The 27,458-nt window shown below is 41.7% G+C and overlaps 4 protein-coding genes, 1 long non-coding RNA gene, 5 other non-coding genes and 1 pseudogene across 11 annotated transcripts; 1 reads left to right on the top strand and 10 right to left on the bottom strand.

Moving 5' to 3' along the window:
- Positions 1 to 227: 227 nt before the first annotated feature.
- Positions 228 to 2,058, bottom strand: LOC108955706. The gene is made up of 2 exons (XR_001981806.2): positions 1,377 to 2,058; positions 228 to 1,292 (listed from the first exon to the last, which is right to left on the bottom strand). It is a non-coding gene; the product is annotated as an uncharacterized LOC108955706 (long non-coding RNA).
- A 22-nt stretch (positions 2,059 to 2,080) lies between these two features.
- Positions 2,081 to 5,701, bottom strand: LOC104423044 (annotated as a pseudogene).
- A 1,196-nt stretch (positions 5,702 to 6,897) lies between these two features.
- LOC104423043 (glycosyltransferase BC10) lies at positions 6,898 to 10,135 on the top strand. Its single transcript, XM_010035501.3, has 2 exons — positions 6,898 to 8,220; positions 9,340 to 10,135. Exons 1-2 carry the CDS (start codon positions 7,705 to 7,707, stop codon positions 9,976 to 9,978), a joined length of 1,155 nt encoding a protein of 384 aa, XP_010033803.2. The 5' UTR covers positions 6,898 to 7,704; the 3' UTR covers positions 9,979 to 10,135.
- Positions 10,136 to 10,703: 568 nt separating this feature from the next.
- On the bottom strand, positions 10,704 to 12,987 carry LOC104423041 (ESCRT-related protein CHMP1B). Its single transcript, XM_010035500.2, has 2 exons — positions 12,512 to 12,987; positions 10,704 to 11,207 (listed from the first exon to the last, which is right to left on the bottom strand). The coding sequence occupies exons 1-2, from the start codon at positions 12,834 to 12,836 to the stop codon at positions 10,921 to 10,923; spliced, it is 612 nt and encodes a 203-aa protein (XP_010033802.1). The 5' UTR covers positions 12,837 to 12,987; the 3' UTR covers positions 10,704 to 10,920.
- Positions 12,988 to 21,993: 9,006 nt separating this feature from the next.
- LOC108955632 (hypothetical protein) lies at positions 21,994 to 22,823 on the bottom strand. The gene has a single exon (XM_018863711.2). It carries the CDS (start codon positions 22,696 to 22,698, stop codon positions 22,360 to 22,362), a length of 339 nt encoding a protein of 112 aa, XP_018719256.1. The 5' UTR covers positions 22,699 to 22,823; the 3' UTR covers positions 21,994 to 22,359.
- Positions 22,824 to 24,230: 1,407 nt separating this feature from the next.
- Positions 24,231 to 26,842, bottom strand: LOC104423040 (60S ribosomal protein L28-2). Of its 2 annotated transcripts, none has more exons than XM_010035498.3 (4): positions 26,741 to 26,842; positions 26,476 to 26,646; positions 25,848 to 26,011; positions 24,231 to 24,543 (listed from the first exon to the last, which is right to left on the bottom strand). In XM_010035498.3, exons 2-4 carry the CDS (start codon positions 26,621 to 26,623, stop codon positions 24,403 to 24,405), a joined length of 453 nt encoding a protein of 150 aa, XP_010033800.1. In that variant the 5' UTR covers positions 26,624 to 26,646; positions 26,741 to 26,842; the 3' UTR covers positions 24,231 to 24,402. The 2 variants fall into 2 exon arrangements, with proteins under 2 accessions (XP_010033800.1, XP_010033801.1); XM_010035499.3 differs by having other exon boundaries at positions 26,476 to 26,640; positions 26,741 to 26,822.
- Positions 24,780 to 24,867, bottom strand: LOC120289304. The gene has a single exon (XR_005547228.1). It is a non-coding gene; the product is annotated as a small nucleolar RNA R24 (small nucleolar RNA).
- Positions 24,936 to 25,022, bottom strand: LOC120289250. The gene has a single exon (XR_005547174.1). It is a non-coding gene; the product is annotated as a small nucleolar RNA R24 (small nucleolar RNA).
- LOC120289303 lies at positions 25,091 to 25,177 on the bottom strand. Its single transcript, XR_005547227.1, has one exon. It is a non-coding gene; the product is annotated as a small nucleolar RNA R24 (small nucleolar RNA).
- On the bottom strand, positions 25,246 to 25,332 carry LOC120289305. Its single transcript, XR_005547229.1, has one exon. It is a non-coding gene; the product is annotated as a small nucleolar RNA R24 (small nucleolar RNA).
- LOC120289302 lies at positions 25,574 to 25,665 on the bottom strand. The gene has a single exon (XR_005547226.1). It is a non-coding gene; the product is annotated as a small nucleolar RNA R24 (small nucleolar RNA).
- Positions 26,843 to 27,458: the final 616 nt, after the last annotated feature.

Raw genomic sequence — 27,458 nt, 5'->3', positions numbered from 1 at the left:
CCTTGCTCAGGTCTTTATCTAAATCCACAACCTTAAATATAGATGTCATGTCGGGATGGTTCCAGGCTGAAACTGGCATTTAGCAGTGAAAGAAGATACTCCATTAGCCCCTTTTTTATGACCGCATCATTTTGTTTCGGGTATTCATGTCGACTCGATCTAGCTGGGAGTACATTAACATATGCTGTAAAAGAGATGAGTTAAGGCATGAACTTCCAAGACTCTCGTGGAAACTCACAACTTGACTGTCAAATTGTTGCTATCTCATCAACTGAAATCCGAAGCTGACAATGTATCTGAAATACAAGCCAATGTGATCATCCTTCCAAAAAACGATAATGAACACTAACTTCTGGACACCATTTCGAAACTGTCTGCACAGATTGTACGCATCAGGGAGATCTATTCTATGGCTTAGCTGCCATTTACTACTTCAAACACTGAGCTGAAAACCAGGATCACCGTAAGAGAAATTGACTCCATATTGAGAAATCTTACCCATGATCTGCAAATCATAGCATTCAGGGTTCATCACCATCCATACAGCATTATCGGCTTCTCTGTTCACCAAATTGGCATCAGCATAATGAAGGTTGTGGAAACAAAACGATTTCCCGAATCCTTCATAACGAAAGTGGTCGCTCCCCATTTGCGTTGCCATATGATGACCATCAGTTTCCATGTTGACTATCTCTCCGCCCCAAGTAACCCCATTAGCACTTTTGCTTAGAGAAGTAAAGATTTCTTTGCGCCAATATCCTATGTCAACATTCACCAATCGACACCACCAAATGTCCAGTGACTGAATCTTGGGACATTTTGTAAGAAGACAAATAAACTCATTACATACAAGTTTGCATCACCCATAGTTAAATGATGCCTTTTAATTCTTATAACTGACAGCATCATACAATCTATTATGACAAGAAAACTAGATTGAGAACACAAAAGAGGCAATCACTAGGGGTTGCCCAAGTGGCCACTCTTTCCATTTGGGAAGGGTTCTCGGGAGGCTAGGGTGGGAACGCATGAGTGAGAAAATAAGATTTCGCAACATGCGTACAGCACATAACACACACAGTGGCTTGTAAAATAGATATAGGATAAGCTATCATTTCCATAAATGGACAATTTCCGTTACCAGGGTTATAGACATAGTATTGATTCCTGTTGCAGCTGGACACAGGTTGCACCGGAAATCCAAAAGTAATTTTGCGGTCCACTTGTACCAATCCTAGGCAGCCAAGATTAAAGCAACCGGTCTTTTAGCAATTATCACCCTGAAAATAATCCTGAATAAGCATGTCAATTGTCAGTCATTTGATCCTGACTCTCATGAGAATCTCAGACATAATAGAAGACACAGGAGAACTCACGGTCCAGAATATGAATGACTTAGTCTGCTTGCCGAAATTATCCGAGTTCCTGACTTGAAACCAAAAAGAGAGAACCTTTATTTTTCTCTGGGCACTTCTAGAACGCAAATAATGCAGATACAGCTTTTATTATGTACTCAGCATCTATCCAACCTCCATAGTATTCAGATTCTCGTTGTGCTCCGCCACAACCCACATTTGAGAGAAACTACCTTCGTTGTCCAATCCTCTGGGATTCCACACGTTGCCATACGCATGTGCGCCAAGGTAGGGCTCTTGGGCGAACTGTTCCATATAATTTTACATCATATACATTAGGTAGTCTGCTTTAATATAATCAGAGCATCTCTGTGGTAAAAATGAACTCAAAGGTGATGGTCTTAAGAACATCTCTTTTCTCCAGATTGAACATACTTCATGACCAGCAGCTTGGATCGGGTCAAGTTGGCTTTGACTTCTTCATTGGTTGATCAAACAGATTGGCTCGTTTTCTTTATCGCTCTTTTGCTGGCTTTAATGGGGACCACTCCCTTCGGGGCACTCTTCATATTTCCACCAACCCTGACAGTTCGGATAATTCTGCCTCATTTCACTTCTGGCTTGAGTTGGGTTCCACCGTAAATTTCAGCTTTCGTTAGATCATCAGAGAAAAGAATACTGGAAAGTACTTACATGTCTAACCCTGAAACAATGGACAAATATCTGTACCTTCTGGCAAGTGTCAGACCAATGGTGCCTGTTCACAGAATAGGTCTAGCACAATTTCTGAGCCATCTCCTCTAAGACCCGCACACTCCTCAATAAGTTTATGGAGAAACTCAGCCTGAAGTGCACCAGGTCTTAGAAATTTTCAAAGAGAATAAAAAAAAAAACACTAGGATTTTTTACAAGATAATGGAAGCTATGAGGAGTTAGCAATCCACTGATCTGATCATGTGTTGATACCTGCCAAGTATTTGTCTGAAAAAAGGAATTGGCGGAAATTTGAAAAGTAAGCCCTCTCAATGTCTCTGTGATGGTAGATTTCCCATGCAAAGTGTATTCCTCCTCTCCAGCAGATGTATTACCCACCGAAGTATTCACATTATTAACAACACTTACCTGCCATTTACAAGTATAAACTAACTCGTATAAATTATCTTAAATAAATTATAAAAAAATTGCAATCACAAAAACTTGGCGCCAGAGGAAGGGCCACTGAGTGCTGTTCTAGCCTAATATTTATAATGAAAAAGAAAGAATGCAGAAGATAGTTGACTCTTGCTTGCAATAGACTATTATGCCACTAACTCAGTTGAGCATCTACTTAAGTATTTTAAAAAACGTGAATTATTTGATCTCTTTGAACTTCTTACATAAGTGAAAATGAAAATCCAAACCATTCAAAGAAAAGAAATCCCGATGACAGAAATATGCAGAACCATTATCACTGGATATATATTTTTTATTCGATCAAGACTGACCACCTGATACTCTTTAATGGAGACATTTATCCAGTGTGTTGGCCATGGTTTTTAGCAAACTGGATACTCTAAACATAATTCACCTGTGTTGGAAAGTTCCTCTACTCAACCTAATAAAAAAACGAAATGCTCATTAAATTAGCATAGAAGAGTTGGCCAACAAACCACTTCAGGGAAAGATGCAAATTTCTCTACTAAGGGTTTCAGCAACTCGGGCTTGTAAGATGATGTCACGAAATTAACCATGACCTCCGGCTGACCAGTCTCAATGTCCTTGAACATATATGAACACTAATAAAGATAGGGAAGCCAAAACAAATTACCATACAGATGTAAGGATTTTAACACAGCAAAACTGTTGAAAATTTTTTTGATACATATAATTCAGACAAATTCACTGAATTCCAGTTGCATTTCTGTGGAAACTAGAACCAACTTTTGCGCTTAAGGGGATTTCCATGGCATGCAGCTATCTAAATAACTAGATAATGGAAGAAAAACTATTGTCCATACCCACTTATAGACAGAAAAGAGAAACTTAATAAGAATTCATTGCATTAATTGATTGTGTCGATTAATATAAGAAGAAAAATTGGGAAAAGGAATGTAAAATTAGGGTTGCAAGCAAACTGATTGCACCGCTCCTCTATCTTCCCAAAGGAAAAACATCTCTAAGATCTGTTCCTTGGATGCGAAAGAGAGCACTTGATCTCTCACTATTGAAAAAGCATACCATGCCTGAATCTAACTGTGGTTGCAAGTGAAGCCTGGACAGTGTGTGATCTACCGATTCCTTTATTGGCAATCTCATTATTCATTGTCAATCAACCGTAAAACATTTATCTTTAAAAACTAACTATGTCATGCTTAGATCCTGGTCACAAACTATTACAAGTGGAAAAGCTTTTACACTACAGCCCCTACCTCCCAGTTCTAAGCATTAGATGCTTAAGAAATCCAGCATGAGAGTGGACATCATAAGGAGACAAACCTAGTTGGGGATCTCTCCAGCAGTCTTGTATAGCTGCAAGAACCTACAAGCAGAAATGCAAAAAGGAAAGAAGTCTTTGAGCATTATATAAGGAGTCCTTAATTTTGTCTGTTTAATCAGCAAAACAAATCTCAACAGTTCAAAGCAAATAACCACATGAAGAGCAATTATTTTAGGAGGAGCTCAATCACAAAAGGGATGCAGCAACTGTAAACTTATATCTGGCAGTTACTTGAAAAAGAAAACATGCCCCCAGACAAGCATAGAAGGAAGATAAATTGCAAGGTCCACATGGATGTAAATGTCTCATTACGTGTAGAGCTGACGACTCCCTTCTGGCTAGAGTCATAAGTGGATTTAATTTGCCCCTTCTATGTTAGGCTGTGGCTTCTTTTTACTTTATATTTGATTCAACAGTAACGATTAATCATATAAAAAGAATCCATTTCAAAGTTCAACCATCTTCGTAGCATACCTTGTTAGCAGGGTCACTTTGTAGTAAGCACTTGTTGACATTCAGGACCTTATCAAAGAAGCCTGGTGCATGCAGTCCCAAAGCATGGTTCTCAGTATCATCGCGATCTTCTTCAAACAACTCACGTGGCAACCATCTTTGAGAGCCAAATGAAAATTCCATCTGTGAAAGCACAAAGTAATAGCGCCGTCAGAAGATCGTGCCAAGAACAAAGATTCACTCAGAGATGGAAAAAGGTTTGTCACAGTCCTATGTGATCAAGATAATGATATTGCGCACATGGCGCAGTAACCTCATGCCAAAACTTGGACCCTATAAACTTCATAATTAGAAAAGAATAACCGTATCGTCCAATGACATTGTTTTGGTTTGAAAATTACACACACATCAACAGAGCATGGCATGGTGATCCTCGAAGTCGAATTAAAGGTTGCATCCGCAGAACACAGCTCCCAATAGATGGGAAAATTAGGACAAGTCACAAGCAAGGAATCCCGATTTCATGAAAGTTACAGCTCAAGAAACAATATCTGATCATTTAGCTGACCCTGCTTAGTGGGAAGGGCTTACACAATTTCTGATTAGTTAAACACTGATTAGAATTCAGATGCCAACGAGACAAAAAAAACCAGGTCAGCATAACAACAAGGGACAAGAAGGTGCAACATCCGCCGCCAACCTTGTTCCGATAGTGGAACTGGATATCGCAGGGAACGATGGGCTTCATCATCGCGGGAAACTCCGGATCATCATCGGGAAATTTCCCGACGTGAATGATGAGCTCGTGGACCTGCTGCTCCTTGGCCCTGACCTGAGCCTCGTACAGCAAGTTCTGCGTCTTACAGCCTCCGCAGTACGATGCATACTCGCAGGGGGCATCCACGACGTCCCGGTGCGGAGATATCGTCCTCAACTTAGTCAGCTGCGCATTTCATGACACGCCTTGCGGAGTTAAAACTTCACGAAACTTTCCGAGTTGAATCGAGCGAGGTAGAAAGGGAGGAAAAACAAAACCTCGGCGTAGTTGCCCTTCCGGCGGGTGACGCGGCCGACGAAGCGCTCGCCGGGGAGGGCGCGGTCGCAGAGGACGACGAAGCCGGTGCCGGAGACCTTGCAGACGCCCTTGCCCTTGTAGGCCAGGCTCTCGCACTCCAACTCGAGGGTCTGGTTCTTCTTAGGGAAGTAGGAGGCGGAGCGAGCTTCCTGTTGCGGAGGAGGAGGAGGGGCGTCTTCGAAGGAGGGGACGGAGGCGGCGGCGGCGGTGGTGGCGAGGCGGAGGCGGCGGAGGAGGGGGCGAGGGAAGAGAGCGGTCGGGATGAGTTTGAAGGAGTGAGCGGGGATGGCGGCGGCGGCGGCGGTCGCCGGCATTGTGGGGAATGTGGTGGTGGGAGAGACTGCGAAATGTTCGTTTTGGGGAGGGACGACGAATCGAGGAGGGAGGAACGAGAAGGATAGAGGGCATTTTCGGTAGTTCGCATGCCAGTTAAATGGGCGGGCTCGAGCCCGGGCCGGTGAAAATGCGAAGCCCGTTTAGGAGAAGCCCACTGGGCATCTCTAGTTAGTCTAATTAGTGCGTCTATTTCGCGAAGAATGAACGATTTAGAAAATGATTTATTAAATGATTGCTTATAAAAATAAACGATTGAAAAATATCTCACAAAAATATTTAAACATGAATTCTTATCAATAAAAATATATATATTTCATTAATTAATTATAAGCGACATAAATGATTATTTTTAGGAAATTATTTATCCAAACCATTCATTTTCTGTGAACTAGATGGAGCCTAGAAGATGTTAACAGAAGTTTCTCAAGTAATAGCAGAATAAAAAGTGCACAGAGAATTTCTAGAGATTAAGCATCGTTATGCATGAATATCTTATCTTAACGAAGAAACTTGCTATGAGTAATTTTTCTTTTGGAAAATTAAAAACCTAACAAGAAAATAATGCATATTGAGATTATCACAAATTTATAGATTAAGATTGCACGATCAAAGTTAACAATCATTTAGCATTAAATAGTCATTAAAATTTAATTCAATGTTCAATTTAATCCTTGGATTTTTTTTTCTGCATATGCAATTTTAACCATTTTTTTATGCAATTTTAATCATTGAAATGCATAAAAATATTCAATATTGATCCTGAATTTGAATTAATAAAATAACAATATTAAATATTTTTATACAATTCAAGAACTAAATTGAACACGTAATACAAGTTTATGAATTACATTAAACAAAAAAAAAAAAAATCAATGACGACATTACACATTAAACTAAAGGTTTGAGATCATATTAAATAAATTTAAAGGTTATGAATTATATCATATATTGGGTAAAAATTAGTGGACCGTTTTTGTATAAAAACAGAAATGGAAAATTCTAGGAAAGAGGATTTGAAAAAAAAAAAAAAAAAAAACCCTTTTGGGACAGGAACAAAATATCAAGCTCCCTGCGCATTCATGACTCGACTTGTCCCCACCGCGGACCAATCTAGGCAAAGCACCGCAAACCAGACGGCCAGCCCACTGGTGATTCAACCAATGGAGGGAGGGAAGAAGCCCAGGAATTTTCCTGAGAGGAGAGAGAGAGAGGAGTGGAGAGAGAGAGAGAGAGAGGAGTATCTGACAAGCAGCGAGAAAAGAGTAAAGAAGTACCTGACAAGCAACGAGAAGCGATCTAGGACAGGCTGTCTCTCTCCTCTCTCTCTCTCTCTCCCTCTCCCTTTCTCTCTCTCTTCAGCTTCGTTTGACTTGACCCTTTAGCGCAACGTCCCTAGAAGTTCAAACTTAACCTCCTCGCTAGACGTCACGACCCGAACGGCACGCTTGCCAGGATCCACAGGTCACGGCCTTCCTCCGGTCAACTCAGCTGCTCGAGAACCGAAGCTGATCTTGGCTTTTCTTCCACGGCCGCCGGTCCAAATCTTGATGATGCTCTGAAGATAAACACCCCGCTTGGTGACACGACCCGTGCCTCTTCCGCTTCCTCTTCTTGACCGTCTTCGCTACGCAAGATCGACCCAGAAGCTCGGATGATCAGATTTGAACGTTTCTGCGCGGCGGGCTTCTGATTTAGCCCAGACGGTTGTTGGGTTTTTCTTTTTTCCTCGTGGGAGAGTTAAAGTAGTCGTCTTTCTAATAGATTGTTTTTTGTTGTCTTGGAGCTCATGCTCGATTGCCCTTTTGTACAAATAGACATGATCCGTTGAAAGGTCTCGGTACAATAGATAGAACTAACCCAGAGAAACCAAAGATAGTTTGCAGGTATTGATTGATTGGAGATTGCTGCTTTTAGGAGCAAAAACTTGAACTTTTAGAGAAGGGATATATATATTTTCACAGGTGTTTTATGATCTCTTGGTTGAATTTTGACTGGAAATCAAGTCGAAAATGTACCAAAGGATAGCGCCTGTAGAGGAAGGAAAAGACCCTTCATCTATATTCAGGAATTACCAGCCTAGGGCATGTCCATGGAGGCTCCTCCACTATTTCTTGTTGTTTGTGCTAGTGGGTCTTGGATTGTTGATTTTAAGCATGAATATGATACGATACTTCGGAGTCCAAGATCAACCCGTACGTAAGAGTAGCCCTTTCCTCTGCCTTGAAGAGCAATCTAGTATGGAGAGCAGGTTTAGCACCCCATCAAGTTTGTTACATGCCATGAGCGATGAGGAGCTCTTTTGGAGGGCATCTTTCGTTCCTCTGATGAAGACGTTTCCATTTAAGAGAGTTCCCAAGATTGCCTTCATGTTCTTGGTGAAGGGTCCATTGCCGTTTGCCCCTCTTTGGGAGAGGTTTTTCAAGGGGCATGAAGGGCTGTTCTCAATCTACATGCACTCGCTACCTTCGTATGATGCTGAATTCCCACCTTCATCAGTATTCTATGAGCGACAAATCCCGAGCCAGGTATTGCAATTTTACTGTCTTCTGCCTTTGCTCGATGATAAACTGCAAATTTAAGCAACTTGACATCTGTTATATGCTTCATGCTGTTATCACCTTTTATTGAAATGCACTGATAGTTCTGTTTGCTTCTCCAGAATGTCTAATTCTCATGTTTCTCTTTAATTTGCTGGCATTTCATGAATCCTGCTTTATTTGCATTAGTGCTTTATCCCACTTTGTGAAAGCATTTGCATAGGTTGCTTGATCTAATTGCTGATTTTTTCATTTCAAAAAGCGTCTCTGTAGAATAGGCCTAGCTATAAAATCCCTTTGGCTTGTGTGGTAAGTTTCGGTCAACTCCATTTTGTTCAAGGGAAGATTGTATATTGAAAAAATGGGCTGGGTAGAATAAAACTGGGCATTATACTTAGCAATGCGACTTATCTGAACTTTCTTGATGACCATAGGTCATTAATGATTGGACCAGCTATTAAGTCCTGGAGGACACCTTTTAGTTTTTCTGAGGCGGCACATAGGTACATGCTGTGATCTTTGCAATTTTGTCGTATGGTCACTATAGATCATGCAGAAGAGTGAAATTCTACAGATTGCAGTGTTGTGTGAAAACTCAGTGCTTGTTTCATTGAAATATTCAGATCCGTTTCGCTTAGTTCTGTGTTATTATTTTTTTTTTGGCCAGTAGTTCTGTGTTATTGGAATAAGTGATCTTATGAGGGAAACAACGTCAACTAATCAAATACAGAAATTAGACATAAGCATGCTGTGATAGGAATTTGAGAGGGGTCAGCTCAGATAGACTTTGCTGCCTCTTCTCACTGAGAAGGCTATGCACCATTTATCTGATGAAAAATGGTGAGTAAGTAGGTAATCAGAACAAAGAGAACGATGAAAAAGCACACGCTGCTGGGTGACGTGATTCTTCGAGTCAATGCTCTGCGTATGCTTCTTTTAATACCTGTCTTAAAAATTGCATGTCAAATCTTATTTTAGGTTCCAGTCAATGTCATTCTTCCAGATACTTTATAATCTTCTTATTTCAACTACTTACTCTATCTAAAAGTAGTTTCTGTAAGTCAAGCAATAAAGCACTTTTGGTGTTCTCTGTTTTGTGCTGATCAGGTGGTGGAGTGGGGGTTGATGAGCATGTGTGATGCAGAAAGGAGACTCTTGGCCAATGCCCTGCTTGACATGTCCAACGAATGGTTCATCCTGGTCTCTGAATCGTGCATCCCGATCCAGAACCTCACCACTGTCTATAGTTACTTATCACGATCCAGGTACAGCTTCATTGGATCATTTGATGAAGACAGCTCCTATGGCAGAGGACGCTACAACAAGAAGATGGCACCAGAGATCAACCTCACTGAGTGGCGTAAAGGTTCTCAGTGGTTTGAAGTGAATCGTAAACTCGCCATAGACATAATTGAAGATTCAACCTACTACCCTAAGTTCAAGAAGTTCTGCAGACCGACATGTTATGTGGATGAACACTACTTCCCTACAATGCTAAGCATCCAATCTCCGGATCTCCTGGCGAATAGAAGCCTCACTTGGGTGGACTGGTCGAGAGGCGGTCCTCACCCTGCTACTTTTGGCGAGGCCGATATCACAAAGGAATTTTTCAAAAAAATCCTAGAAAACTCCTCATGCAGTTACAACGATCAGCCCTATTCACTTTGTTTCCTCTTTGCTAGAAAGTTTGCCCCTAGTGCTTTAGTTTCTCTGTCGGATTTAGCATCGGACGTATTTGGGTATTGACAAAAGTTTCGGGAAGGACATTTGCCAAGTTCTTCTGAGTTTTTGCCTCAAATTTTTGGCCTTTGGTAGGGATAATTGAAATGTAATGTTACAGATCATTTTTAGACGACAAGAGAGGTAGCGATCTAATCCCTAAAGCAATTGCAAGTCCTCCAAATAACAGGTGATATGTTACATGGTGATGAAGCAAGAGGACAAGCACTAGTATATCCTGATCACAGATGGTCGTCACGTAGGACCTGAAGAATATGCATCCGTATTTATTCAATGATCTCCAATTGAAGGAGGAAAGAACATTAGCTGTTTTAAACATTGCACGAAGAACTAAAAACACATTCCTCCTGGGATGGTACGATTCGAGGCAAAAGTTGCAGGTCTATTCAGCAACTATATGAAGTGACATTTCCCTCTTATAATATTTTTTTATTTTCTTTTTTCACACAAAGTTTTCCCTGTCCTTGGCAGACGGCAGTTTCCTCAAAATCTGCCTCCTATACAGAGTCTCTAGATGTATCCACTGCCTAGACCTACATTCCCGCAGGCTATGAAGATAGTTGAGAGATATGGTAACGATCTGTGTTCTCCTGGGAGAACCATACCATGAAAATCATAACAATACTGGATCAACCGTATTAAGTCCAACCCAAAGCTGGAAAAACCTCAAATCTGCCTAAGTAAAATTGTTGAAAGTAGAAACAGGACAGATGCATATGCAACCAACTTACTGTAGAGCCGAACACAGAAACTCAAAGAGTAGATAAAACTTGGGTCTTAACATTACAAGCGTAGATACTAGATACCACAAGGTTCATAGGAACCCGGGTTCGAATCCAGGCACATTTACATAGGAATAATAAGTTTCTCAAGACATCCAACAGGATTTCCCCATACCAACATATGTTTCACATAAATGACATCTCATTCTGATAGAACTCAGAAATCTCAACCTCTGGCCTTGAGCTCTGCAAGACGTCTTGAAAGATCATCTTCATCAACCTTCTCTGATGATTTAGTTGGAACTGCATGTGCAGCTGGTTGTGGCAAGCCAACAGAGACTTCCAGTCCATAATCATCTGCTACTTGCTGCATCAAGCTGTTTACTTCTCCTTCTGGAGTGGAAAGTGAAGTTGACCCAGCCATTGCACTCTCCATGAACTCTGCCTGCACCTCCATGTTCACAAACTGCTTTTCAAATGAATCCATTGTCTCTGACATCTTTTGCAAATTACCTGCACAAAACAAGCATTTCAATTATACAGCGCAGATTCAAGCTAGTCAATACTGCAGTTTCTTTACCCAAGGGAATTTCTAAAACTCACCTAGTGTTAGGACTTATAAAAGAAAACTTAGCGGCGAACAGACATAAAAATGTAAATGGCCAACTTGTTATGGACATTGATGAGAAAATGTGACATCCAATTTAACAGGCAAAGATTCTCAAGATGGATTACACATGAAATGAGCATCCCTCACATCTTAAAACCCCAGTCATCTCATCTGTTCCACTGTCTGTGAAGACTCACCAGCTTCCATCTCTCATTCTAACAGAATAACCACCCAATGCAAGAATCGTGGGAGAAAAAAAAGAGAGGATTGGAAAGAAAGCCTCCAGCACTCTTGTCCATTCCACATAAGTTGGAGACAAACTGGGGATGGTTATAACACGCTCATCCCGATAAAAGTTCATCATATATGCATCAGAGACATTCTTTTTAGCCATCACTTGCAAAGCACCAATGGATCCCAGATTGTTTTTAGTTCCCACTTTCAAACCCACAATAATATTGGTGGCACAAAGTCATCTATGTTTTGGACTTCAAAACTGTGTCTCACACTCACTAACCTTATTGCTACTCTGTATGCAGAAGGACAGCTGCAAGTTAGTGATTCAAAAGGGGAGAAAAGTACCATAGAGGCATATTGGCAAAGGCGACAAGAAGACTCGAAGGATTTGCTATTCTCCTAATATTCATTGCAATAATCATCTCTGCTAATGATTTATTTCCCGATGAGAAATCCCTCCTGCTGCAGTCATTACTCTAGTCAATGATGACAAATATCTCCCTTTGCCAACATATAGGTACTTGCTGTCATTCTAAAGGTTCTCAGAGAGCAAGACGTTTTAGTCTCCAGCTAATTCCAATACAAACAAGCAATTCCATCTTATCTAGAATTACACAAGAAACACCTTCAATTGGACTAGGCCACCACAATCGGTGATCACCAATTCTTTAAACCTGCCGATACCAAATAACCCAACAAGTGTATCTTGGTTTATTTTTCACACGGGAAGCAACTGCTGCTCAACATTACATAAGCAAGATCAAACCTTTCTAGTATGGTCACATGATCAGATAGAGAATTAAAACGAACGGAAAAGAATTAATCTCACTCCAGCTTAATTGATGACACAAACTCATCGCAACAGCCAAAAAAAAAAGCAGGCAGGCAAAACACGGGGCCAAAGTAAACAACACGCGACGACGACAGAACGATCGAGTGAATGGGAAAGCGGGGATTTGTTTGGTTATACCGGTGGCGAGGGTGGACTCGAGGGACTTGACGATGTTGGCCATGGACTTGTTGATGGTGGTCATCTTGGCCTGGGTGTCGAGGCGGGCGACGACGGCGTCGAGGCGGGAGGCGAGGCGGAGGTAGTTCATCTGCTCGGTGCGCTTGCGGATGGCGTTCTCGGCGTAGATGCGGGCGCCGTCCATGTTGCCCTTCTCGATCGCCTTCTTCACCTTGAGCTTCTCCGCCTTCTCCTCCTTCTCGCACTTGCGCGACTGCCGCTGCAGCGACTTGGAGGTGAACTTGAGGTCCATGATCTGGTTCAGCAGCTTCTCCGTGTTCCCCATGCCTCCGGATCGACTGGATCGGATCGATCTAGGGTTTGCGCAGAGAGATTTGAGGAGAGAGAAAGAGGGAGAGATTGGATGTGAATTTGGGGATTTTTTTCGAAAGTGAGGATGGCTTCGGAGGAAAAGCCAGGATCCTTCCTACACGTTCACGCGCATACGCTCCGTGCGGAGGTTCCTCTTGTGATAAAGACCATTATGCCCCTGTGGAAAAGAATGCAACTCCCTTTTTATTTATAAGGGTTAATACTCTGAAAAACTCCAAATTAGTACACTTGTGATAAATTTACCTCAAACTATGTTTTTGACCATGAAAAACCCCAAACTGAAATGTCGGTGACAAATTTACCCCGACCGACTATAAAAACCCTAAACCTGGATATTTATGACAAATTTACCCAAAACTAATTTTTTTTTTTTTTTTTTTTTTGTGAAGGTAATAATAATAATGAGAAAGGACAATAGTACAAAAGATCGGATCCAAACAAGCACTCTTAACAAAGGAGCAAGAGTGACAGGGATCCGATAAAAAGCCCGAGGGCGCCAGCAAGAAACACAAAAGCTATGAAGCCAACAAATAAAACGTAACAACAGGAACCCCTATCCTCCCCAAACCTCTAGCCCTCAAAGCTAAAGGCAAAGAACGGAGATGGAAGAAACCCGCAACTACAAGAACAAGAGCAAACTGAAACAACAAAGCAAACTAAGGAGAATCGTTACAGAGGAAAAGATCATGGGGTGGAATCCCCACCCCTTTGCGCTTCACTGTTCCTCGGAGAAGGAGGAACTTCCGTGAATGTGAGCGCTTTGTCCTAACCACCTTGATAAGGTGATTTTTGGCGAGGACCACCAAGGATTCACCCCTGAAGATAATCGCATTCATCTTCTTCCAAATGAGATGGCACAAAGCACCGAAAGAGAATCGGACTATCCTGTGGTAAAAATCCTTCCCTATAAGGAATTTCCTGGCCCAAGTGAGCACCTCTCTCCAACATCTATTCCTCCATGGCAAGTTACATCTAGCAGCCCAAAGCGAGGCCGAGATGCGACACCGGAAGAATAGGCGTTCAATTGAGTTCGGTACTTCGCTACAAAAAAGGCACATGGATTAAAATCAATTCGACCCGATTTAACAACATCACCCGAGTGGGAAGACGGTTTTTAGATATAAGCCACAGAATAAATTGATGGCGATGGACTATATCGATATCCCAAATCAAAGAAGCCCAGTCCACCCGATCTCTCTTGGCTCTAATGGCATTCCATGCGGATGCGACCGAGAAGGAGGCTGATGGATTGCCACACCAAATAAACTTGTCATTATAAGACTCCAGGGTCGGTAAAGCTACGCCCCACCTGATTAATATCCGAGAGAATGAGTTGCCTAACGGGGTGTATAAGTCAGCAACTACTGCATCATCAGGGAGCCGCATATTGTCCTTAAATGAGGGCGGGATGAATCCATCAAGAGGGCCACATGGAAGCCAGTAATCATGCCATAAAGATACCGACAGCCCATTTCCAATTTTCCACCTAAACGAAGTTCAAGTGCTTTCTAAGCTGGAGGATTTTTTTTTCCACGCCAGGAACAAGTCCCGAGGTTGAGATGAAATCCAAAAATTCTTCTTTGTCAAGAAAATGGAATGAATCCACGGCACCACATCGATTCCTTATCCGAGAAGAGGATCCATATGAATTTGAGCATAGAGGCTTTGTTGCAATCTCTCACATTCCTAATGCCAAGACCCCCTTCAAGTTTCGGAAGACATACATCCTCCCACGCTACTTTTGCTCCTCCACGGCCAAGAGCCGTTCCCTTCCATAAAAATTGCCTCATAATTCGCTCGATGTCCGACAAAACCGAAGCGGGAAGCGTAAAGACACTTGCCCAGAATGATTGAATCGAATGAAGAACTGACCGAATTAGCTGCAATCTCCCTACAAAAGACAGGAAACGATGCACCCAAGATTGAATCCTAGCCGTAATACGCTCCGTCAATGCAATACAATCCCCCTTATTCAATTTGGAAGATATGATAGGTACCCCAAGGTAACGAACAGGGAGTTTCCCTTCCTTAAAGCCAAATGCCCACCGTATTTTGTTTCGAATAGAAGGGTCACCACCTGCAATAAAAATCTCGCTCTTGATTTTGTTAGGAACCAGTCCACTCAGGATGAGAATATATCTAAGCCTCTTTTTAGCATGGATACCGACGGCCAGTTAGCTTGACAGAATAGGAAAACATCATCAACAAAGAATATATGCGTTAGTTGGACCGGCTTACACCTCCAATAATACATGAATTCATGATTTGAAGTTCGAGACACCAATAAACCGGAAAACACTTCCATAACTAGAGTGAAGAGGTAAGGTGACATAGGGTCCCCCTGCCTCAAGCCACGTCCTCCCGAAAAAAAAACCATGGAGATCGCCATTTATAGAAATTGAGTATTTAAGAGTCCGAACACACGCCATCACTAACTTAATGAAATTCTCCAGGAAGTGGAAGGCTACAAGAACAAGTTCAAGGAACTCCCAATCTACCGTGTCATATGCCTTATGGAAATCATCCTTAACCGCACATTTAGGCAAGTATGGATGGAGATGAAACCCCACAAACAATTCCTGAGCCAAGAGAATGTTATCCCTAATTCTCCTTCCTTTAACAAACGGATTCTGAGACGGACTTATCAAATCATTTAAAACCGCCGCTATACGATTGGCCAAGATCTTGGTAATCACCTTATATATAGTATTACAACAAGCAATCGGCCTAAAATCCGAAACAACACTGGCATTAGGGACTTTAGGGACGAGAGCAAGGATGGTTGCATTTACCTCTCTCAGCAGCCGGCCGGTGTGGAAGAAGTCGTGAACCGCCTCCAATACCAATGGACCAACGATCTCCCAGTTGGACTTGAAGAATTTAGCCGAGAATCCGTCAGGTCCAGGGGCCTTACCTTTGGCTAAGGAGAACAGTGTAGACTTGATCTCCGCATCAGAAACCGGATTAGAGAGAAGGCACATCAGATCAGCAGCTAGAGGTTGACGAATAACCCGCTCCACCTCTTGGACGAACGGCCTGATTAACGTATCACGGGGAGAGTACAACGAAGAGAAATAGCTAATGAACACCTGCGGAACCAACTCCGGTCGCATGCCGAACCGGTGGGATCCTTCACCGAAAGGATTCATTAATTAGGTTTGTCTTCTCTTCACATTGGTGGAAGAAATTCGTATTACGGTCACCCGCTTTAGCCATCTAATTACGGACTTCGCCTATAATAAGATTCCTCTTGATTCCCCAATTCAACAAACAGCCGGCGTTGGCTCCTTTCTTGATCAGCAAGAGCAAGGCTGGACGGGTTTGATTGAAGTTAAACTTGAGTGACGTTGAGAGCTTCTCTTGCCTCAGCAGTTCTAGTCGAAGTGTTAGAAAAAGCATCACGGTTGAGGGTCTTGAGCTGAGTTTTCAAAATCTTCAATCTAGAAACCAACTTAAACATAGGGACGCCTCTAACCGGAGTATTCCATACACGTTGCACGATCGCCTTAAACTCTGGATGTTCTGTCCAAAAATCAAAGTATTTGAAAGGTTTCCTCCTCGGGGCCGGATGGACAACTCTTGCAACCATCGGCGTGTGGTCAGATATGCCAGGGCTCAAAAAAGACGCCTCCGAATATGAGAAATCAAGTTTCCACTTGTTGTTAACCAATACACGATCTATCTTTCTCATATTCCTCCCGGTTGTAGAAGAAGTGGACCAAGTGTAACGGAGCCCGACAAATCTGAGGTCCGTAAGATCCGTTTGTTCCAAGCACTGGCGGAATTCATCAAAATATGGAATCCAATTGGTGGCGCCCCCAACTCGGTCCGATGGATCCCTAATAGCATTGAAATCACCAGCAACTAGCCATGGTGAATCGAGGAAGAGTTCACTGTAGAGCTGAAGATTATCCCATAACGGTCTACGACGGGCAAACGTATGTTCACCGTAAACGGCCGATATACAGAAACTCCTTCCAGACAGATTACATTTTAAAATACCATGCAACACTTGGTCGTTAATAGAGATAGTAGAAAAGGCAACGAAATCCGGGTTCCATCCAACCCAAATCCTCCCACGCGGAGCATAATCATAGTTAGCACACCAATTCCACCCCTAATGAGGGTGGCCGAAATAGAATCAAAAAGCTCTAGAGGAACTTTAGTTTCAAGCAAGCCAATAAGACAAAACTTATTTACCGCTGCAAAACGTCTTATTTCGGCACGCCTAAGAGGATTTAAGATACCTCTAATATTCCAAAAACCAACTTTCATCAAAAAACAAGGAGCAAAATTACCTCTTTTTAGAGGTCCTCGAAGTAGCAACTTCCTTCTTCAAATCTTCTGGACCATCAGATAGGAGCATTCGAAGCTTTTCCTGGAAGTTTGCCATTAACGGCGTGGTGAGCCTTTTGGGTTCATGAATATCCCCATTTTGAAAATCTTCTCCAATCGGATCCTCTTGGACACTAGAATTACTGATTTCGTCAGAGCTATCGATTAAAGCCAGGGGATCATCCTGAGCAGGAGGGTCCGCTACAGAAGGAGGAACCGATCTTGCCGGGGTATGAATCAGTAGATCAAGAGATTTTGCAGGGTCGTTTGGTTTCAGCATAGACATATCTGCATCTTCCGCTTGAAGAATATCAGTAGCTTCTACAACATTTACAGCAGCAGCAGCCTTCCTTGCTGCCTGCTTCATCTTCTTTTTCTTATTTTTCCGATTAACTTGCTTCCACCCTACCTCCTCAGCAATTGATTGCGGGTTAGTTAGAGCATCCGATCCTTGAGGAGCCGCCTTTCCCGAGCTTGATTCACCGACATAGGAAGGCCTACTAACAGCCATACCAGATGTGGGTTCTACTGCATCCACTTTAGTACGATAGGTGACTTGAATATCAACATCTTCTGTAGAAGGTTGCTGCATGGCCACCTCCTTCCCCTTAGAGGAGCGAACCTCAACTACTGGATTAACCTGCTGGATACTTCTTGTAGCTCCCTCAGATCAGGATTAACATTTTTACAGGTGTGACCAAACACTTCACATTTTGAACAAATCATTGGTTTCCATTCGTACTCGACTTCCACCACGACCTTTGATCCATTGGTAGTTAAATCAAGGTTTTCATACCGAGGCTGCTGAGTTGTCATTTCTACACATACACGGGCAAATGTCAACATGGACATCTGCTCAGTTTTCTGATCAACATAAAGTGGCTTACCCAAGGCACTAGCCACCTTCCCTATAGCCTGAGTAGACCAGAAGGCAAACGGAAGGTTCCTTAGTCTTACCCAAACCGGAACAGATCTGTGAGTATCTTTGTTCAGCTCGACACCCGGTTTCCATTGTTGAAGGATCAGAGGAATTCTTGCAACAATAATGGGACAGCCCTCAAGGATGCTCCTTCTAAACTCGCGATCTACAATGCGCAGAAGAAACACGCCACGCCCATTGGACATTACTTCTACCAAATTCGGTCCCCAAGCTCTCCTCAGGGACTCCTCAACCAGCTTAAACGGAAGGTTCCTCCCAATGAAGTGTCCCACAAGGCAATCATACAACTTAGGGTCCGAAGCGTCAATATCAGAATCGTCCATTTGGATAACTGGCTTGTTATTCACAATTATCGGGGGGTAAACTCAAGGTCATATCCCTTATTCGCGCCACTTGCGACAGCAGCCCATGAACGGGTCTCAGGCTTCTTCGATCGACTCCTAGCCTGAGGTCATTTCGATTTAGAACGCTCTCTGTTAACAGGACGACTTCTTATAGCTGTCGTTGGGGGGTTCAAAGCCCCGACTCCAGCAGAAGGGGGGTTCATTCGGTTACCCCCATTCAACACAGAAGCATTCGTCAAAGGACGATCATTCCTAAGGGAGAAGGGGCTAGACGAGCACAATCCCTCATCATTCAGGCGAGATTGAATAGAATCGGGCTCCATCTCAAAATAAGATCACAGATCTCAGAACCCTAATCCATCGGAGGCAAAAAACAATCCGAAGAAGAGATGCATCCAAGCTTACCTTTAGGGGTTTGAGTGCTGATGGAAGACGCCTCTTAACGCTCAAAACCGGCTCACCAGAGCGGACCCCCTCGCCGCCGCTCAGCCTTGCCTCTGCGCCCGCCCGCAATCCAATCCCCGAGTCGTCGACGAAGTGACTCCACCCTCTTCGATCCAGCCAAACAGCACCTTCGCCGGCTCAACCGTGACGGGTACTCCGGCGAGAGCCCTTGAAAATGGCTCAACCGTGACGGGTTCTCCGGCGACCGAGAGAGAAGCTCTGTAGCTGTTTCTAATGGAACTCTTGATTCCCCAAAACTAATTTATTTGACTGCAAAAACCCCCAAAATGGTAAAATTATAACGAATATATCCTATGCTAAATTGGATTAATACCACAAAAAAACCATAAATTGTAAACGGTGACAAACGGAGCGTAAAATCTTAAATTGGTATATTAACTTAATAATTTGAGAATAAAATTTAATGAAAACTAATAGAGGGTAAATTTGTCACAAGTGTATCAGTTTGGGGTAAATTTGTCAAAGGTATACTAGTTTGGGATTTTTTATGGTCAAAAAAATAGTTTTAGGTAAATTTGTCACAAGTGTATCGGTTTAGAGTTTTTCAGGGTATTAACCCTATTTATAATGAAGTGCATATTTAGGATTCTCCCGGTAACCTTCCTTGCCTGGAGAACAGTTTCTTTTCAAAAATAATTTTTTTTATTTTTACTCTGGGGAATAATTTCTGAATAAAATAAGATGTTTAGTAACTACACAAAATGTATATTCTTGAAATAGAAAAAGAATAAAAATACGCTTGGTACAATTTTTTATTTTTTGTATTTATTTATTTTTATTCTTGCTCACGGACCACCAACCACCAATCGTGACGGCGGTCGAGTAGTAGCAACGACGGCAGTCAGCAATCTTGTGGCGGCAGCTAGCAGTCGACAGTGGCCGGCGGTTGATACCCACAACAACAGTCGATGGCAGTCATCAACGATCGAGGGTGGTCAATGGGCTGTGGGTGGTAGCAACGACAATCAAATGGCGGCGGCGCGACGATGGTCACCTCTAGTAAGGCGACGGTCGACCAACAATGGCCACGGCCAGCCGTAGGTGGCCGGCAGTTGGCAGGCAGCCACCCAAGGCCGCAGCAAGCAAGAAAAACAAAAGAAAAAAAAAAAAAGCTGGCTTATTTTTAGAAATTATTCCCGAGAACAAGAAATTACTTTTTTTTATTTCTTGTTTCCGTTTCAAATCTGTTCTCAGAAAAAAAGTTTTACCAAACGAATTTCTATTCTTTTTTTATTCCGTGAAATAAATGAACAAAAATTTGTAGAAACAGAAACATTACCATGTAGGCCTTTAGATTCCAAAAAACAAAAAAGAAAAAAAAAAGAAACCAATGTATGAATAATGTGAAAATGGAATATCGTCCTTCCACTAATTCAAGTTGAGGAAAAATATTGAAGGACTAAGTTGGACATGTACTAAAAATTCAGATATCACATTAACCACATTACATATTACACTACAATTTGATAATTATATTTCGCATTGGATCATTAGTGTCATTGTCCCAAAAATATATATATGATATTAATAGAATTGAGGTATGTCACTTTATTTTATTTTTTTGCCAAAAAATTAAACATATTTAGATCGCTTGATTAAAAGTGTATGAACAAGTGGTAACCATAATTGAATGCAGTCGATATCTTATTCATGACATGTAAGGAATTTTCGAGTTGTTGACACACAAGGCCAAAACATGTTTGACCTTAATATTGAAATGTTCAATTTAGGACTTCATGGGATGAAAAGTGCCTTGAAGAAGGATGACATTAGAACGGGTTGGAGAGGGTCGTGTCTTATGATTCAAGTACATACTCTTTCGTGATCGATTTGATTTGTAACGTCAAATGTAAACAATGAGACATTCAAGTCTTATCATCCCATCCCAAGCTAATTTTTCTTTCAAGGAAGATGTCAAAAGGCATCTCACATTTTAACTTTATATCAATTCGCACGTTGAACTTTAGAAACCTACTATTAACAGCCAAACTACATCTAACATATGGTCCTATTTATGAACTTGCCATTTTCCCGTTTTTGCCCTTTGCATTATATCCACCCACAACGAAAACCACTTGCCCACCACTTGCCCAAAACCGCAACCCATCCATCCGCTCGTGGCTTAGCACTCCCCACCCCCATCCTCGGGTCGCCATTAAAACGTATGCACAAATGATATTCGCAATCTAATGCAGTCGATATCTTTATCTGCGGCATGTCAGGAATTTCAAGTCCTTGACACGCAAGGCTGAAACATTTTTGATCTTATTCATGGATGGAAAGTACAATTTAGGACTTCATGGAGGCGAAAAATGCCTTCAAAATGTATAACATTGGAACCGGTCAGAGAGCGTCCTCCCTATAATTCGAATATAAGCTTTCATAATAGATCGGAATCACAACATCAAATGTAAATGATGTGGATTCAAATCTTATTATACCAATTTAATTTGTCTTTCAGGGAAAATATAAAAAAGCATACTCACATTATATCAATTCACACGTTAAATTTCAGAAACATCCCAAGTTGCATCTAACATATGGTCCTATTTATGAACTTGCCATTTTGCCATTTTTGCCCTTCCCTTCATTTCAAATCCACCCACAGTGGAAACCCACTCCAAGCCACGACCCATCGCGTATTGCCGGCATTGAGCTGAACTCATATTTATCAAGGTTGACTCAAATTCGTCGAAATTGACATAACTTGGTCGAACTCGATTCATTGCCAACGGATTCTAAGTGTCTAAATTCCAAACGTTTCGGATTTTAAACCATGTGCTAACTTATGCACTTTATGAAAATTCCAAGTGTTTCGAATGTGTAAGCCACCACATGTTGATAAAGCAAAAAATTGAAAAATGAAAATCAATCCATACATACCCAAGCTGAATAAAACCGAACATTCATAGACTTTAACCAGAATAGGATCTGTCCTGGCCAATTCTAGAATGGCGGCCCTCCCCAGTTCTTCCTAGATTTAGACCGACCAACCTGATCCGTCATTTTGCTTCGAAAGGTTCAAGGATGGTAAAAAAATGCATTCAACCCCTTGTCTTTGACCAAAAATCACAATAGATGTTCGAGCCCTCTTGCATATGACATTGCCATGCTATTCTACAAATTACTAGAAACCAAACAACAACATAAATAAACATCAATCATTTTCTCTTTAAAGAATCAAACTTTCCATAACCTCAATGCTTTACATCTTTATTTGTTGTCAAACTATGTACATAAAAACCCGTCGCAATGGCTCAAACTCTCCTCGACCGATCGCTTTCCTCCTCTTCAATTATCTTTGAGGTAACATACACAATTAGCCAGAGTCCGCTAATCTCTGTCTCTCCATTGATGAAAAACAATAACTTGGGATCTCCAATTACATAGAATCAGCCACCACCATTGGAACTCGACCTCGCGAAGCGGTCACTCACCTGGCGAGCGTACTTAACGACGGCCTTGGCCCACCGCTTGATCTCAGCCTTCAACTTGTTCGAGTCGACGTCCTTCAGCGACGTCGAGCCCGCCGGCTTTTCAATGTTTATCTCCGAGAATGAGAAGCACTTGTCTGTGCGCCTCTTCTTCAGAGCAACGGCACCATTACTAGAATCCATGGCTTCCGGGGACGACGTTCGGTTGTTGGAGTTGAGAGAGAGGGCTTTCCTCGCAGGTATGGCGGATTTGCGGGCCTTCTCTCCGTTTACGGAGAGAATCTTCTTCACGGACATGGCGACGGAGGCTCTTATCTTCTTGCTTTTCTTTCTTGTCTTCTCGGCTTCTGGGTTTTGTTGAATGTTTGAGAGAAGAAGAAAAGAAGATGATATCGATGGAAGTAGATACGAAGAGACGAAGCAATGGCCAGTATTGGAGATGGGATGATTTTATATTGGTTCCAAGTAACATCAACAACGCGTGCACACAAGGTATTATTCCCATTGACTTGACTTTTCAAAGTTGCACCCCTTGGGGGTTAATGTTTTAGACGAAATCCTTGAACTAATCTATGTACACGTGTGATTATATAATATCTTTTAATCCCAAGATTACCCACTAAGAGGGATGCATGACTTTTACAGCTGAAGAAACTTGAGATCTCAAGGTTAAATCGATGTTCTCGTCGACTTATTAAGACCAAATCTATTCAAAAGCTTCGTCTTCTTAATATTTGCGAATCATTACCCCTTTAAAGTTCAGAAATCTCTGCCAGAACAGCTGGTAAGGAGATTAAAGGTGGACGTTGATTTTTGACTTTTCCAACCAAAAAAAAAAAAAAAAAAAACCACGAGTTGTCGGATCGATTCCACGTTCTATATGTCTAATATTAGCCGAAGACCTCCCAACTCGAACTACTTGGGCCCCAAGCCATCAATAAATTTTCCCAACATATTCTGGAATCTCTTTATCGGTAGATCTTTGAATATTCGATTGTATAGCTGGTGATAGACAGGACCTTGTGAAATATGATGGCGTCGAATTTATAATTTCTTCCTAACCGGCAATTTCTAGGATATTACCCATGTGCTAAAAATATTGCAACATTCTCAGCCCGACGTCACGTCGCACAAAATGACCGGTCAGCCAAGACTTTATATGTATGCTTTAGAAGAAAAGTGGTCGAATGTCATCTAGATAAAACAAAGGAAAAGAGAGAAGAACGTGTCCACATTCGATGCTCGTGATTTAGCCTTCATCGCTAAGTTTTGCTTAAGAAGGATTCCCTTGCAAGTAGAGAAGTTAAACGCATAGGATCAAGTTATTGAGGTTAAGCTATTGATATGAGTTGCGTGACCCCCTTCTTCTCCCCCAGCCGCTGCGATGACAAAAGCAAATTCTCTCCCAATTTGATTTTCCAATTGTTTAGTGCAAACAGAAGGGTCACCTCGGTCCGCACGGGTTTTAGTGGCAACACAAAAGCAGCCTAAAGGAGGCAAAACATGCGTTGATTCTACGCCTTCAAGGAAGACAAAGATTACACACGAGTCAAACCATCCAGAGTTCGAACAAAGACGTGTACGGCACACGTTACATCGAAAAAAGTAGCTAAAAGAAAGCTTATGAAGTCCCCCCTCCTCTAATTGAAGGATAAGTTTGTCGATAACCACGTGACTCGACAAGGTGCATGCAAAACGTGCAGGTAATTAGTTTTCCTTAGACAGCCCAGCCGAAGCCAAGCGACGAGCATTTGAAGCAGTTGTGAAATCTCAGATAACGACGCACGAAACCTCAGAACACGAATCAGTGATCGTGGGGAGGGAAAATATAGGAAAAGCACTTGATCCAAAAATTCTAAGTTCCTCTTTAGCTAAACTGTGTCGATGACATCTCAAAAAATACATTCTCATAAAAAGTTCAAGAAAAAATAAGACAGCAAATGAAACCATTTCTTGAAAGACTCCGAACTGGAAAAGAAGGGACTAATTTCCCGTTCAAACTCATTTCCTGCCACGGACCTTAACAGCCTGCCTGTTTTTCTTCTTGACACCAGATTTCGCAACCTTGAGGCTTCTATGCACCACGCTCAACCTTGCGAGTGCCGCATCCTTCAGATCAGGGCGGTAGTAGTTATCTCCCACCTGCCACAGGCAAAAATACTAACGTGCTCAGCAGGCAACAAACCAACACTCGTAAATTGAAAGAAACGTTTAAAGGCCTAACAACATCCAACACAAGCACATAAGCAACCAATCCACATACAATTGTCTTCTAAGTGTTTTCCCTTTCAGGAGTCAAAACCTAAGTACATCATGTTGAGATCATCTGAATAAAATTTAAAGGAAATGAAACTATGCAACAAGCAAGTTCAAGCATTTGAGCTCAGAAGCCAAGCGTACAAGTATATGTCCTCGAAGAAACCAAATGAAGGTTCTCCTAACACATTAATGCTTCATCACTGCTGGAATTACCAACATGACTAATAACATAGTTAGAATATTACAAAACAATTTAAAAAGAAGTCAAAAGTATTTGAGCTCAGAAGCCAAGCGTATAATTATATTTCCTCGAAGAAACCAACAAAGGTTCTCCTAACACATTACTGCTTCATCACTGCTGGAATTACCAACATGACTAATAACATAGTTAGAATATTACAAAACAATTTAAAAAGAAGTCAAAAGTATTTGAGCTCAGAAGCCAAGCGTACAATTATATTTCCTTGAAGAAACCAACAAAGGTTCTCCTAACACATTACTGCTTCATCACTGCTGGAATTACCAACATGACTAATAACATAGTTAGAATATTACAAAACAATTTAAAAAGAAGTCAAAAGTATTTGAGCTCAGAAGCCAAGCGTACAATTATATTTCCTCGAAGAAACCAACAAAGGTTCTCCTAACACATTACTGCTTCATCACTGCTGGAATCACCAACTTGACTAATAACATAGCGAGAATATTACAAAACATTCGAAAGAGAATTCACTAAAGACAAAAAAGGTTATCAGAGAAAATTCTCCAAGCCCACTTTAAGAATCCCAACATCGATAACAGCCACCAATACAAATCATTTGTCTTGTATAATGGCACATTTTATCATGTTAAGATCGACTGTGTTCTAAAAGATATGAAACTTTACATGCTAATCATGCAAAGCTCATGCATTCAAACTCAGAAGCCAAGCGTATCAAGTACATTTCATAGAAGAAACCAAGTAATAAAGGTTCTTCTTACAGGTCAATGCTTCATCACAGCTAGAACAACTAACACGACTTGGGACAGTGAGAAAAAGAAAAGGGCAAAAAATTTGGCATTTTATTAGAGTGTAAAAACCTCTACACCAATCAAGTATGCTAACCCTCCATGAACAATCTGTCATGCGAATATTAAATAGACTTCCAAGTCCATTACTCTGCAACAAGCAAATAATATTGGATTACCTGGTTGGCAACAGCCTTGGCCATTCTCTTGAACTCCTTCTTCATGACAGACTTGTGAACCAATGCTGCTGGTTTATTCTGCTTATTGGTCTTGGTAGTGCCAAGCAACACACATGGCTCCTTACCGGCTTGTTGAACAGTGACTGTCTTCTTGTTGGCCAACCCTAAATTTTCCAACGAAGACAAGTTTGCATTTAATTTGATTATTACGATATTTCGAGCAACACAATGTCAACATTCCCTACATTTCAAAGCATTTGGAAACTTCACAAAAGATGGCCAACTACACAAAACTTCATCTGTAAGTCTTTTTTGCCGGAAAACCAAAAGACATTGCCTCAATCCACACTACTCTCCAAAAGAAATCCTTGCAGACCAAATCAGCAAAGCACATCTCAGGCGCAAAACAAGTAAAAGACAGCCACAAGTGCACCATCTTTAATCCACCTGTCCGAAAAACACTAGTAACCTCAAAATCCCTAATCGTAACCGAAACCTCGCAAAGTAGTTCCTCACATCCACCACAAAGCATTCGACTTTCCGCGATCTCACCGACATCGGACACCACACTCAACCCTAGCAACTCTCCCGCAACCTCTAACGAATCCAATCTATTCGAGACGCGTACCGGAGTGCTTGTAGGAGTTGAGGTTGTAGAGGTTGTTGGGCTCCTTGCTGAACTGGACGCTGGCGCTCCCCCGCCCGAACTCCTTCACCAGGAACGAGTTGTTCTTCTTCACTATCTCCCATATCAGCTGCCCCGGCACCGTCGCCATCTCTCTCTCCCTTAGCTCTGCAACTACACAAAGACCGAAAATCAGTTGGAAAGAAGCTAATAGAGGAGGACGCTCATGGCGGCGTCGGGGCGATCGGCGCTAGGGCAAATGGATTACCTGCCGGCGCGAGTGCTTCGGAGAAACTGGAGAGCTCGAATCTGCGCTGCGAGGAGAAAGCGAAGGAAGGAGACTGGTATTTATAGTGAAACCCTAATGAGATCTTTCCGCGAAGACCTCCAAGCCCACGTGGTTTCGCGTTATTTACGCGCGTGCCCTTCATCGGTCGATGTTCCTAAACTGCCCCTGGTTGCGGCCTTTACTCCTGAACTTTCCATATAGGAAAACCTACTAATTTCTCCGATTAGCAAGTAACTTTTGACGTAAATAAAGACCATAAAAATAACTTTTACGCTATAAGTAGTAAATTCTTGATAGAGATAAATAACAGTAAAAATGATCCATAACTTTGGTTCGATATGCAGTGTTGCTCCTTAATTTTTATTTTGTGCAATATAATTCTTGAACTTTAATTCAACATACGATGTTATCTCAGGATTTTTAATTTATTTAATATGACCTTTCAATTATTGGAAAATTTTCAACGTATTCCTTAGATTTCATAAAAATATTTTAAGATCCATGAATTACATTGAACATTGAACCAAAATTCATGCATCAAATATAACAAAATAAAAGTTTAGAAATCAAACGGCCAAAAACCAAAAGTCAACAATAGGAGAGGAAATTTCAAGTAGAGGTTGAGATGATCAATCACATCCATCACGAACACTTTATTTCACTTGTTGGATACTACAATTGTAGAGCTCGAAGGATT

Source organism: Eucalyptus grandis, chromosome 10 (assembly GCF_016545825.1).
Source record: "Eucalyptus grandis isolate ANBG69807.140 chromosome 10, ASM1654582v1, whole genome shotgun sequence".
NCBI lineage: Eukaryota > Viridiplantae > Streptophyta > Magnoliopsida > Myrtales > Myrtaceae > Eucalyptus > Eucalyptus grandis.
This window is presented reverse-complemented; position numbering and strand designations above follow the sequence as displayed.

What these genes read in the sequence shown, in the direction of transcription:
- LOC104423041 (XM_010035500.2), bottom strand. Translation starts at nt 12,836, where the DNA reads ATGGGGAACACGGAGAAGCTGCTGAACCAGATCATGGACCTCAAGTTC. An exon ending in CGAGTCCACCCTCGCCACCG is followed by an intron (nt 11,208 to 12,511) that starts GTATAACCAAAC and finishes TGTTTTGTGCAG; the next exon opens with GTAATTTGCAAAAGATGTCA.
- LOC104423040 (XM_010035498.3), bottom strand. Translation starts at nt 26,623, where the DNA reads ATGGCGACGGTGCCGGGGCAGCTGATATGGGAGATAGTGAAGAAGAAC. An exon ending in CAACTCCTACAAGCACTCCG is followed by an intron (nt 26,012 to 26,475) that starts GTACGCGTCTCG and finishes TGGAAAATTTAG; the next exon opens with GGTTGGCCAACAAGAAGACA. An exon ending in CCAAGGCTGTTGCCAACCAG is followed by an intron (nt 24,544 to 25,847) that starts GTAATCCAATAT and finishes TGCCTGTGGCAG; the next exon opens with GTGGGAGATAACTACTACCG.
- LOC108955632 (XM_018863711.2), bottom strand. Translation starts at nt 22,698, where the DNA reads ATGTCCGTGAAGAAGATTCTCTCCGTAAACGGAGAGAAGGCCCGCAAA.
- LOC104423043 (XM_010035501.3), top strand. Translation starts at nt 7,705, where the DNA reads ATGTACCAAAGGATAGCGCCTGTAGAGGAAGGAAAAGACCCTTCATCT. An exon ending in AGCGACAAATCCCGAGCCAG is followed by an intron (nt 8,221 to 9,339) that starts GTATTGCAATTT and finishes TGTGCTGATCAG; the next exon opens with GTGGTGGAGTGGGGGTTGAT.